The sequence below is a fragment of the Scylla paramamosain genome, chromosome 32, assembly GCF_035594125.1.
Source record: "Scylla paramamosain isolate STU-SP2022 chromosome 32, ASM3559412v1, whole genome shotgun sequence".
Taxonomy (NCBI): Eukaryota; Metazoa; Arthropoda; class Malacostraca; order Decapoda; family Portunidae; genus Scylla; species Scylla paramamosain.
In genome coordinates this window covers 5,167,690-5,180,428 of record NC_087182.1, presented here as the reverse complement: position 1 = coordinate 5,180,428, position 12,739 = coordinate 5,167,690, and the positions used below count along the sequence as shown (strand labels likewise).

General features: G+C 39.2%; 1 protein-coding gene across 1 annotated transcript; it reads left to right on the top strand.

Moving 5' to 3' along the window:
• The first annotated feature begins 309 nt into the window (after positions 1–309).
• LOC135089103 (U3 small nucleolar RNA-associated protein 4 homolog) lies at positions 310–12,073 on the top strand. Its single transcript, XM_063984335.1, has 13 exons — positions 310–469; positions 1,112–1,176; positions 2,301–2,479; positions 3,093–3,177; positions 3,796–3,890; positions 4,219–4,319; positions 5,083–5,201; positions 5,952–6,104; positions 7,225–7,295; positions 8,196–8,327; positions 8,979–9,113; positions 9,879–10,001; positions 10,754–12,073. Exons 1-13 carry the CDS (start codon positions 366–368, stop codon positions 11,429–11,431), a joined length of 2,040 nt encoding a protein of 679 aa, XP_063840405.1. The 5' UTR covers positions 310–365; the 3' UTR covers positions 11,432–12,073.
• Positions 12,074–12,739: the final 666 nt, after the last annotated feature.

The window sequence follows — 12,739 nt, the reverse complement described above, 5'->3', positions numbered from 1 at the left end:
GAGCGGCCACATGTCAAAATGAACACAGTATTAAAGAACCCTTGTTTGAAACTAAATATAATGAAGAAATAACAAAAGAGAAGAACGAAACAAATTTAGTCAATAATAGAAAAGAAAAAGGAAAGAGAAGGGAGAAAACAGAAAACCCAGACGATCCTCTTATATTCCCCTTTATGACTCTGTCTTACTTTTGTATCGTGTTTTGGGTCATCCATTCCTTGTTTTTATTATATTTTCTTCTATTGCAATGCTTCCTAAATCCTTTTATTCCAGTGTAATACCAGTTAAGAATTTGGAGGAGACACATGGAGGGGTACCGTTGTAAAGACTGAATCCCTGAGTCTTTCACCTGTAAACAAAGCAGCATGGCACAATACACAATACACAATATTCGCTTCTATGACTTCCATCCCAAGGCAATACAATGCATGAGCTACGAGGACGAGACGAGCAGATTAGCGCTGTCCAGGTAGGTGAAACAAGTGCTAATAAGAGACAGAAATAATGTTAGTAAAGAGATTAATGTTTAATTTCATGCCGTTGTCATTTTTATTTTATTTCATAATTTCTGATGCAACTCCTACAATACAAGTTGGTCTGTAGAACATGTATGAAATGTTTTCAGAAAAGTTTACAATATATTCTAAAAGGGAACATCTTTGTCATTAAATGTTGAGTTTACTGTTATCTGAAGTTATTTTTATTTATTTATTTATTTTTTTATTTTGAGTGTGTGTAATTAGTTTTACAATATTTTATATAGTACTCTGCTAAGCATTAGTCATACTTGTATATTTAAATTCAATTACATAAGAAAAGAGGCTCTGTAGAGTGCCACTGGTTGGCAGAATAGGGACTGAATGTAGTAATAAAGAATAAAGAATGTACTCTTTTTAACCGTAAGACATTACAATCCATATTTTTGTCCCTCATATATAGTCAAGTGACACGACAACATTAAGCGGGTTTCAATGTACACACACCATCAGTTAGGCTGTGATGGTCACCAAGCATTAGTAGCGGTTAGTTGGGCTTGAACTGTCCTGCTTCTACACCTACAATATTCAGATATTAGACTGTAACCATGTCTTTCCTTCCTCCTGCCTTCCAGAGCTGACGGAAGCATTGAAATATGGAACTGCAAGAGCCGGCCCTTCATGCAGCTGGTTCTCCCAGGTGGTGCATTACTTGGTGTTGAGCATTAATTATATGTAACTTTACTCACCTGGTTGGCTATCCTGATTCTATTAGTTTGGCAATAATTGAGGTGTAATGAGGTAACACAGAGCTGCAGGTATGCCAGACTCATGTGTTAATATGGCTGAAGATAGAGTGAACTGATAATAACATTAAAAGTAACATTAAAAATTTTGTGTAGCTTAATGCTGATAAGGAGAAAGAGACAGAGAAAGGTGGCTTAATAGTACTTAACCCTTTGCCTGCAATTGGTTACACCTTTCCTTAATTACCAATCACTGAGACATCTTTATGTGTTCTACAGCCACATCCAATCTTTGAACTGGGAAGAAATTGCAAAATGTATTCTTTTCATCATTAACTTTCTTGTAGATGCTTATAAAGGCTTCATGCATTGCTTCTGGTGCTGCTAATTGATTTGTGTTACAGTGAGAGGGTTAATAGTTACATAAATAAGACCATAAGAAAGCAATGGAAGCTACAATAAGTCAGCAGGTGTACACATGACCACCTATTATTCCCATCCATAAATTTGTCTCACCTTCAAAAGCTTCTTGACTCAGTACTAATAAACTAATCACTGTGTCTGTTCTCTTCATTTACCATTGTATTTGATAACTAGTTTCTTCCTGTCTCTTTAGCTAAATTAACACACTTCCTCAAATTTGATTTTCATAGACTCTTAGTATGTTATTTACTCAACACTAACATAAGAACATTACAAAAGGGAATGTTTTTTTTTTTTTTTTGTCAATTCACCTTTACATCATCCTCACTGAAGCTTTCCACCTGTTTAGTCTTTTAAAGCTCCCTGTTGACTCAGCATTAACATAAAAACAAGAAAGTAAAGGAAGAACATAAAAAAAATAAGAGAATATTTATAATATATTAGTAAAATTTTTTTTGTGGTCATCTCACCTTCACACCAGCCTCACTGAAGCTTTCCACCTGTTTGATCTTCTTTTAAAAGCTCCCTATTGAGTCAGGATAAGAACATAAGAAAACAAGGGAAGATGATCAGAAAACAAAGGAATAATAGATTGGTAGAGTTTTTTTGGTCAACTCACCTTCACACCATCATCACTAAAGCTTTCTCACTGCAGGGGACAACGACAGCTCTGTGGAGGCACTGGTGTGGTGCCGTGGGAGGCTCTTCAGTGCCGGCCTTCATGGGTTCCTGCTGGAGCACAACCTGGCCTCTCGAGAAGTCACTCTTCGCACACCCGTCACTGGTGGCCCCACTTGGTGCCTCACTCTGTCTAAGGACAAGAAGAAATTGGCTGTAAGTAAATGTTAGCAAGAGGTTAGCAACAGTAATATTACATTTTTTTTTGTTAATTATGGTTCTCATGTCTGGAGTTTTTGTTTCCTGATTGTTTAAGAAATCTATCACATACCAACATTTTTTTTTATATGTAGGAGGGGCACTGGCCAAGGGCAACAAAATTATAAGAAAAAAGGCCCACTGGTCAAAAACTAAAGGATAACTGTGTTGTGTCTTGGATGTCTTGGTGTGGTAGATATAACTAGCACCAGTCTTGTTCTTACAAAGCTGTGTTATCATGTAAATGTTTAGACTCACAGTATATCACATACACTGGAAGGATGAAAGTAAGAAATACAGTAAGAGATGTCACAAAAAAGAAAAATTAATAAATAAAAATAAAAAAAAGTAAAAAAAATAAATAAATAAAATAGAAAAAAATAAATCACACAAAACAGTCATATAACTCTCTGTCTCTATTCTCATTGAATACTTAAGATTTCAGGACAGTTTTCAGTAATTCTTGCACTTACAGAAGCACATGTACATTCTATAGTTGTAGGCAGTACACATAGTACTAATTAGTGCATCACAGGAGCTGAGTGTGATTTTCCTTTGCTCTTCTTCTCAGGCTGGCACAGAGGGAGGCTACGTGTGTATATTTGACGTGGTGGATGAAGGAGTTGTGTACGACCGGGTGCTGGAGAAACAGGAAGGTCTGAATAACTTATTACATCCTGTCTGATTATTGTCACTGTTTTGATCTGTTATGCTTTTACTTTCTTCTGAATTGCTGTTCAATGAATGGTTTTGAGAAAATTGTTTCCAGTCATTCTTTTTAAATTTTGCTGTATTTTTAGTAGTTAGAAGTCTGATTAATTTACTGCTTTCAATTTTGATTCTGTATATTTGTTACTGCATTCCTTCTGTGCCTCTATCAGGGAGTGGTTCTGAGAGAATAATTTCAAATCATTCTCTTGACTTGGTATAATTTTCAACAACTACAGTCATACCCAGAAAATGATAAATTTACTATATTCTGTTCTGATTTAGTGCCTTCCTTCAGTCTTGCATCCTCTGATCTGCTGAATATTTCCTAACAAAACACAGAAACAGATTGTCAGAACAGAGAGAATGTAAGACTGAGAGAATATGCATGACAATAGAAGTCACTGTGGCAGGTTACTTCACTGATGACCAGGACAACACAGTACCTTGCTTTGTGTGTGGGAGATATATTGAAGTTATCGTTGGGGATGATTTTGATTCCACTTATTTATTTTAATTTTAATTTATTTATCATGTATTCATTTGTTTTTATTTCTCTGTACCAGGCCGGATTCTACACATAGCATGGCACAGCAGTGGGGATTACATAGTGACTGGCTCTGTGAACTGTGTCCGGCTGTGGTCGCTCAAGGAAGGGCGGGTGAGTGCCTTCTCTGACACCACTGTAGTCTTGGATCATTGAGTCTAACATATCACATCAGAAACTCCTTTCATATGGAAGCTTAAACAAGATTCTCCACTCTCTCTCTCTCTCTCTCTCTTTCTCTCTCTCTCTCTCTCTCTCTCTCTCTCTCTCTCTCTCTCTCTCTCTCTCTCTCTCTCTCTCTCTCTCTCTCTCTCTCTCTCTCTCTCTCTCTCTCATTTATTTTTTTTAGAGACACTTCACATTCCACTTCTTTACATCTCTTATTGTTCCTTCAGACTCATAAAGATGCAAGGTGCTAAACTGGATGTATTGGTGTTGGCAGGTGACCCGATGTGCTCTTGGTGCCTCCAACAGGAAGGATGAGGTTATCGTTTGGTGTGTTGGCATTCTGGATGACATGACCCTCGTTAGTGGTGACTCATGGTAAGGCAAGACCTGTGCTGGGTTTGCTGGGTTTGTTTTGTCTTGTGTGGTGACTTGTGCTGGGTTTCTGTAACTCTTATTGGAATTTTTGCTTCTGAATTGGAGGAAAATTTGGTGCTTTTTTTCCTTTTTTTTTTTTTGCCATTTTTTCTCATTTTTATTTTTGCTTCTGAATTGGAGAAAAGTTTTTTTTTTCCTTTTTTTCTTTTTTCTTGCTTCCAAATTGGAGGAAAATTTGGTGCTTCTTTCCTTTTTTTTCAAGAAAATGGTGTCTTTTTTCTTGATTCTGAATTGGAGAAGAAAAATTGGTGCTTTTTTTTCATGCTTCTTTGTGATTCTCATTATTTTCCTCATCATTTTGGATAATCCTTTTGTTTACTTTTCTTTGGAGGGCTGGCACCTTGAGTGGGCCTTTTTTTATCAGCATTTTGTTACCCTTGGCCAGCATAGAGTCCCTCACATGAAAAAATAAAAAATAAAGTAAAATAAATAGATGAAAATAATAACAGTAATAATCCTTTTGTTTACCTTTATAGGGACTGGTGCACTTTAAGTGAGCTTTTTTTTCAGCATTTTCATTATCCTTGGTCAATCTTGAGCCATTGATGTAAAAAAAAATAAATAGACAAAAAACAATAATAGTAATAAAATAAAGAACAAAATAAAATAAAACCAAATAAATCATTAATAGACAGTTTAGTAACGCCTTGGAAAACACAGGACATCTATTCTGGTCAAGTGAGTTACTGTCATTCTTTTGCAGTGGAAAGGTGTGCTTCTGGAACGCTGAGCTGGGCACCATCACCCACAGCGTGCAGACGCACAAGGCAGACGTCCTCACCCTTGCCATCTGTGTCGACCAGAACTCCGTCTATGTTGCTGGTGAGTTGAAAGCTTGGAGTTCTCTTTACTCTTCATGAAACACTGTAGTCTCCTCCTCTTTTTCCTCAATAAAAAGCCTTCTCCTCCTCCTTCAGTGAAAGTCTTCTCCTCGTCCTCCTCCTCAATGAAATAGTCTCCTCTTCTTCCTCTTCCATCCTCCTCCACCAGCCCTCTTCTCAATGGATATTTGTTTGAGCTAATAGTTGTAAAGGTAAGTAGTAGTAGTAGTAGTAGTAGTAGTAGTAGTAGTAGTAGTAGTAGTAGCCTGGTGCAAGTATATAGAGATAATATTTCAAGACACTGCCAGTAAATAAGAAAAAGGGTAGTTAGAACTTTTAATTAAGAGCTTGTAGCTATGTTTCAATGTATTAATATTGTCAGTGATTACTCACATTAAATAAGGGTTAGTGTCATTAGCAGATAAAGAGTTAGGGGTTATGCAGGCAGTGATGGTTGTTGTGGGGGGTGTGTGTAATTCTGCCTGTTTTCCTCTTTCTTTTTCTGTGATGTGGCCCAAACTTTTCTGTATTGATTGTGTATTTCCACCTGATTTAAGTTTTCCCATTTTCCCTCCTCTTCCCCATGGTGTAGTCCCAACCATTCCGTAATTCATTGTTTATTTCCACCTGTGAGTGTTTGTATTTCCCTCAGGTGTAGACCCAACCATTCCATAATCCATTATTTACTCTTTTTTCCTCCTCATCATCCATAAATTTGTCTAATGTTCTTTTAATGCTCCCTTTCCCTAAGGTGTGGACCCAACCATTGTTCAGCTGAGCCGCGTGGAGACAAACACCAGTAGGGGCAAGGTGGAGATGTGGATTAAGGGCAACCAGCGGTCTGTACACACCCATGACGTGCGAGCTCTGGCTGTCACTGCCACTGACCGCGTCTACTCTGGGGGTGAGGCGCCTCTGCTTGAAAACTCCACTGCTTTTTCCTTCCCTCCTACACAGTTTGGGTGGAAAGAGGCTCATGATTTTTCTCTTTTTTTCTCATCCCCTTTCTTTTTTTCGGTCTGTTTCTTTGTGTATCCTGGGGGTGAGGTGCCTGCACTTGAGTCTTCCACTGCTATTTCCTTCCCTCCTGCACAGTCTGGTTGGCTAGAGACTCATGATTTTTCTCTTATTTCCTCTCTCTCTTCTCTTCTTTAAATCTGTTTTTTTCTGTGTCTACTCCGGGGGTGAAGTGTCTGTGCTTGATCTTTTCACTGCTATTTTCTTCCATCCTACACAGTCTGGCTGGCTAGAGATTCATGATTTATCTCCTATTTCTTCCCTCTCTTCTCCTCTTTCTATTTCTTTTTTCAGTTTTCTTCTTTTCCCTGCCCTCCCTCTTTCCTCCATCAACAACTCTTTAGCTCCTGTTCTTAAGTCTAGTAACAGTAATGATAAACATGATGGTTAGGTTAGGTTAGGTTAGGTTAGGATGGTTTTAATTGAGTAAGTTCTTCCGAGGTTTTATAATGAATACAGAGATGGTTACCACTTTACTTCCCTTGTCCTGTCTGTCCACTGTGATGAAGTTTTAAAGGTCAAGTTTTAAGGTCTTTTTGTTGTCTTTCACTGAGGCATCTTTTCTTCTACTCCACTTCTAAGCATTGCACTGATCAGAAATTGCAAAATCTACTATTTTTTTTATTGCCTTCTTTCTTGTAGATACTTATAAAGATTTCATACATTATTTCTAGTGCTGTGAATTGTTGCATACTTCAGTGAAAGGGCCAGAAATATAGCAAAGGAGTTAGGAAAAGAATGTGATTTAGATACTTAGTAGAACTCCTCAAGCTGCATGTGATAGCTTTCTTTCTTTTTATCTTGTGAATTACAAGTATTTGGAAACTTTGGTTGTTGCTGACACACAGAATCAGCACAGGGGCAAATAAAACAGTAAGAAACTCCAGCAGACACTAATCATTAAGTTAGTAAGAGTGTTTCAAAGAGGCAGCTAAATTTTTATGCTATTTATACCTCTCCTCTCCAGTCTAAGATGTTTCAAGTCTTTATGCTTCTCTCCCTGGCAGGTGTGGACACCATCCTTACATTGAGTTACTACCCACCAAAGATTGTCTGCAAGTTCCCGGCTCTTCCTCCTGTGAGTTGTGTTGAGGACAGTTGCCTGGTGCACCGGATTGTGTTGAGGATCACAGCTCTTCTGCTTTCCCCCTTCTTTGCATTTTCTTCCCTTAATTGTGTCAGCTGTTGCTTAGTGAATTTTGACTTTAAATGGGAAAAGTCAGGTGGATATTAGGTGCTGATTTACAGATTTTTATTTAATGATACCTTTTAAGAAACAGTACACATTCTTAAATTCAGTTCATGTGTATTTAATCAACTGTTGTCCCATGAATTTTATCATTAACTGAAAAAATTCAGACGTATGTTAGGGGCAGATTTACAATTTCTTTTATTTATGAATGGGTTTTAAGGAACATAATTTATTCTTAAATTCCAGTACTTGTGTATTCAATCCTCACATTCTTGGAAGCATTCTCACTGCTTCCTCCTACATCCTTTCTGAATCTCCCAGTCTCACCATTGACAGCATTGCCTCATTTCTTCAGTGTGCTCACCTCCCCCACCTCCACTGACCACACCTGATCATCCACCTGTCATTCCCACTTCTTTGCCTTTCTCCCATTTATCTTTCCCTTGGTGCTGTAAAACCTTTGATATGAGAACATAAAATAAGGGAAGCTGCAGGAAGCCGTCAGGCCTACATGTGGCAGTCCCTGTATGAAACACCTACCCATCTCCACTATCATCATCATCCATAAATTTGTCTAATGTTCTTTTAGTGCTCCCTAATGACTCAGCACTAACAACCTAATTACTGAGTCTATTCCATTCACCTACCACTCTGTTTGAAAACCAGTTTTTTCCTACCTCTTTATCTTTTTAAATCTAACTTTTTCAAGCTTGAATCCATTATTTTATGTTGTACCACATTTAACTTGTGGTTATTGCCATTCATTCAATACCAATTCCTGGACAGCTTGGCTCCATCTCTGTGGCCCAGGAGGCTGAGTCACTCTTGCTACAGTACAGTGACCACGTGGAGCTGTGGCGGCTTGGGGCATCTTCCGAGGAGGGGGGAGACTCGGGCACCTTCCTCCCTATCACTGAGGTAAAGGTCTGGCAGGAAGTTCTCTCATGATTATTAATACCATGATGAATTCTTGTCATTGTTCTCCTGTACTCCCACCTTCTTGTTTCCTCCTCCTCCAGTGTTATCCTTGATCTTTCATGATTATTAATATTGTTGATGTCATCATTACCAGTTGCCATTGTTCTCATGTTCCATATCTTTTACTTGTCTTTTTTTTTTGTATGTTGTCATCATTTTTAATTATCATCATTGTCTATCTCACTGTGTGCTTCTTCTCAGTCTCATCCATATTTAACATCATTTAATTGTCTTGTTGTGTATTTTCTTTTTTACCTCTTCTATTTTTTATCTACATTCCAGGCCAACAATCCCAAACAAAGCACCACACCCTGATGGAGAGATAGTCTTGTGGACCACCTTACTATACCCTAGAAATTTAGCATATCACACAGCTGGCTATTACTTCCACAACAAGGCCTGACAGCATATTAAGGAAGGAAAAACACACATGGAGAAATTTAATATATCCTTTGAAGGACCAATAGGATCCATTATGAGCTCACTGTGTCACTATCATCATCATCATCATCATCACTTCTGCCTCCTGTCATACCAGCACAGTGTTTTCATGATCCAACTTCTCACATGGTTCTCTGTTCCTCTGCATAGGACCGAGTTAAGATGCTGGAGCTACATGGCAAAGAGGACGAGGTGATCCAATGGTGCGCCGTGTCCCCCAAGGCACTGTGGATAGCTTACCTTGTCCAGGGCAGCCTCCGAATCTACCATTTCACTCCACCAGCAGTAAGAGGGATCTGGATTAAAGGAGGGGGATTCTTAACTTTTCTGTGTGCTTCAACTAACAGATCACTGAATGTATTATTGGTGTAAGGGATAAAAAGAAATTCTCTCAGTTGCCTGTGCTATAAATACTAATAACTATGCTGTATGTTTTTCTTGAGTATGCAGAGAACCAAATTTTATAGTCTATCCTAAAATATATTGTGGTACAGGCAGATAACTTTCCCTCATCATTTTTTTCTTGTCATCTCGGTCTTCTACACTATAAATACCAATAACCATATGTTTAGATTTCTTGAGTATGCAGAGAAATAGATTTTATAGTTAACCTGAATATATATTTTAGTATTGTGAATATGTAGGCTGTTTTAGTGGTATAGGCAGACAACTTTCCCTAATTGTTTTTCATGAGGGTGGAGTGTTGTCTTATTAAGTGGAGATAGCTACGATAATGACTGGACCACCTGGCAACTGAAACTGCACTATATTTCTGGCATTTCTTTCTTTGCATCTCCCTTCCCTGCCTTTCTTGTGCCCCTATTATGTAGCTTTGTATCAGTAAATTTATGATGAGGATGAGGACAATTGCTGTTTCCCTTCCTTTCCTGCTTTTCATGTCCCCTATTATGTATCTTTCCTGCAGTAAACTTAGTGGTGAGGAGGACGAGGGTGATGATGGCTCCCCCTTTCTTTCCTGCTTTTCTTGTATCTTTTCCTCAGTAAATTTAGAGGTGATGGGGATAGGGGTGACTTTTCTTCCCTTGGCAGTCTGGGGGCCAGCCTCGAGTGCAGCGAGTAAGAGAGATGAGCAGGGCGATAGAGAGGAGTCACCAGATTCTGTGGCTGAGTGAAGCAAGACTGGCCTCTGCTTCTGTCACTGGGACCATTCAGGTACTGTGTCCAGTTGTATGTCTGTGTGTGTGTCTATATATATATATATATATATATATATATATATATATATATATATATATATATATATATATATATATATATATATATATATATATATATATATATATATATATATTCTCTCTCTCTCTCTCTCTCTCTCTCTCTCTCTCTCTCTCTCTCTCTCTCTCTCTATGAAAGCCTTCTTTTCCATGGCTGTTATGATATTTAAGTGGGAATTTCTCGAAAATATGAGCAGGAGTTACAAGATTAGAAATGTTTAAAGAAACAGTTAGTTGTAGTTTTTCTTTTGGCCAAGGGCAACAAAAAGGGAGAAAAAAGTACCACTGAATATGCCAGTCCAAATTAAACAGAGCCAAAAAAGGATTATCCAAAATTAGAGATCCTGAAGCATTACTTTGGCTACAAAACTGCAGTATGTTCAGTAAGCAATAGCTCATGAACTGTAAGCAACACGTGCATTCTTTGTGCAATATTCAGAAAGTTTTAGTGAGCTTGTGAGGTGGCTGAGATGCAGTTATAGTTAGATAACCCTTTCACAGCTGTGGCTTTACCAGAGTACTGGCCTCAATGCTCCAGTATGACACTACTGACAGACAAAAAATCATAGTACTGCTAATCATTAAGTGTTTATCATATTTCTTTGGCTCTGTGAAATTATCCAAGTTTACTATAATGAAATAACAAGTGGCATTTAGTCATATGGTTAAGGAAGCTGTATTCCACTTCAGGTAATCAGTGTGTCAGGGAGTGAGGCTGTAATGGAGAAGGAGCTCACCCTTGAACCAGGACACAGTGTTCTCCAAATGACTTGCGACATGGAGGGCAAGACACTCGCTGTTGTGGATGACAAGAACACCATCACGATCTTTGACATCGAGGGAGGCAAGTCTGCTGTCCTTCCTGGCCACAGTGCTCCCTGCACAGCAGTGGGGATCCATCCACTCTCGAAGGAAGTGGTGGCAGTGTATGCAGACATGAGCATCAAGGAGTACGACCCATCCAGGAAACGCTACACTGCATTCTGCCGGAAGCATCTCAATGAGCCATCCCCGGAGCTGGTCAAGAAGCACTCGGTGATCCAGAGGGTGAGCTTCGACCCAGACCACCCTGACCTGATCCTCCTCCACAATGATTCAGCCTTTGTTGTGGTGCAGAAGGGCAAGAAGGCAGCCAGTGAGAGTCAGGAAAGAGCACCTAAGATGAAGAAAGTCATGTCTGGCTCGAGTCTGGGGAAAGGGGAAGATGCAGGGATGGGTGCTCAGCTTAGTGTTATCAGAAGACCCAACCAGGTGTTACTGTTCAGCCAGGTGAAGGGAAAGGCAGTGGTGAGTGTTGAGTTGAATCCTCTGCAGGTGATGGACCACCTGCCCTCACCACTCAAGGTTAAGAAGTATGGTGGCACGTGAAGTGAGACATGCAGTTTTCATGTTTTTTATCCATCATTGTTGTTCATTCATCCATTCATCACCAATTTTTTTTAACTACAATGCAATTAAAATCCATGAGTCACTAAGGCAGCAGGTAATCATACTCTTAACATCCAGAAAAGGGACATAGACAAATATTGCAATTTTGTCATCATTCCTTGGGGAGAGACTGAGGCTAGGAAACACACAAGACTCAGAAAAAATAACTCCTGAGGAACAATGTGTCACTCAACAAAACAAAACAAGACAAAACAGTAGTTACCTCAGGACAGTATACAGTTAAATTATTCATTGACATCATCATTGTCATTATAGTAAGGTTGCCGACGAGATCATCCCTTTCCACCGGGGCTGAGAGTGTGAGAGATGTGTGGATGAGTGTGTGGGGCTTTGTCTGGGCCAATCTGTCTGGGATGGTTGGTCAAGTATATGGATAGATCATTGTCACTTCATCATCATCATCATCATCACACCATCACCTGGGCCAAATTGTTGGAGGAACAGTACAGGTATCAGGAAAGAATTAAACAGCAGAACATGAATTATTACAAACATTACCAGTTGTAATGTAATTCATATGAGGAATGTAAAACATAGTGATAATTAAATATTTACATTGTATGAGTTTTTTCAGTCAAGCACTCCTGTCTTTATTTTGTGTTGTCTTTCCTCATCATTCTAATCCTCCTCGTTTCCTCAGGTTAGAAATATGTATGTTAACTTTCGTTCCAGTGATAAAAATGGGTCTAGCTATATTGACGTCACTGGATCACAGAGTTCACTTGCCCAACGAGGAAAAGAATTAACAAAAAAAAAAGTTCAATGTAAAAAAAAAGACTGTGTGTGTGTGTGTGTGTGTGTGCGTGCGCGTGTGTGCGCACGCACGCACGCACGCACGCACGCACGCACACACACACACACCTGGATACAAAATTCCCTCTCTCTCCTGATATACTTTGAGAGAGAGAGAGAGAGAGAGAGAGAGAGAGAGAGAGAGAGAGAGAGAGATTCGTAGTGGGAGCAAGGAGAAAGTTTGCGTGGGGTGTGTGTGGGAGACGCTGAAGGTGAGAGTAAAGCTAAGAAGCGCAGTGGTCGTGTAGGGGTTGCAGATCGTAAGCACGGGGAGAAGGAAGTGCGTGAGCGAGCAGAAGTGAGATGTGAATGTGATAAAAGAGAAACGCAGGAACGCGCTCTCTCTCTCTCTCTCTCTCTCTCTCTCTCTCTCTCTCTCTCTCAGATTTCCAGATTATAAATGAACCGTTTTATTATTATTATTATTATTATTAT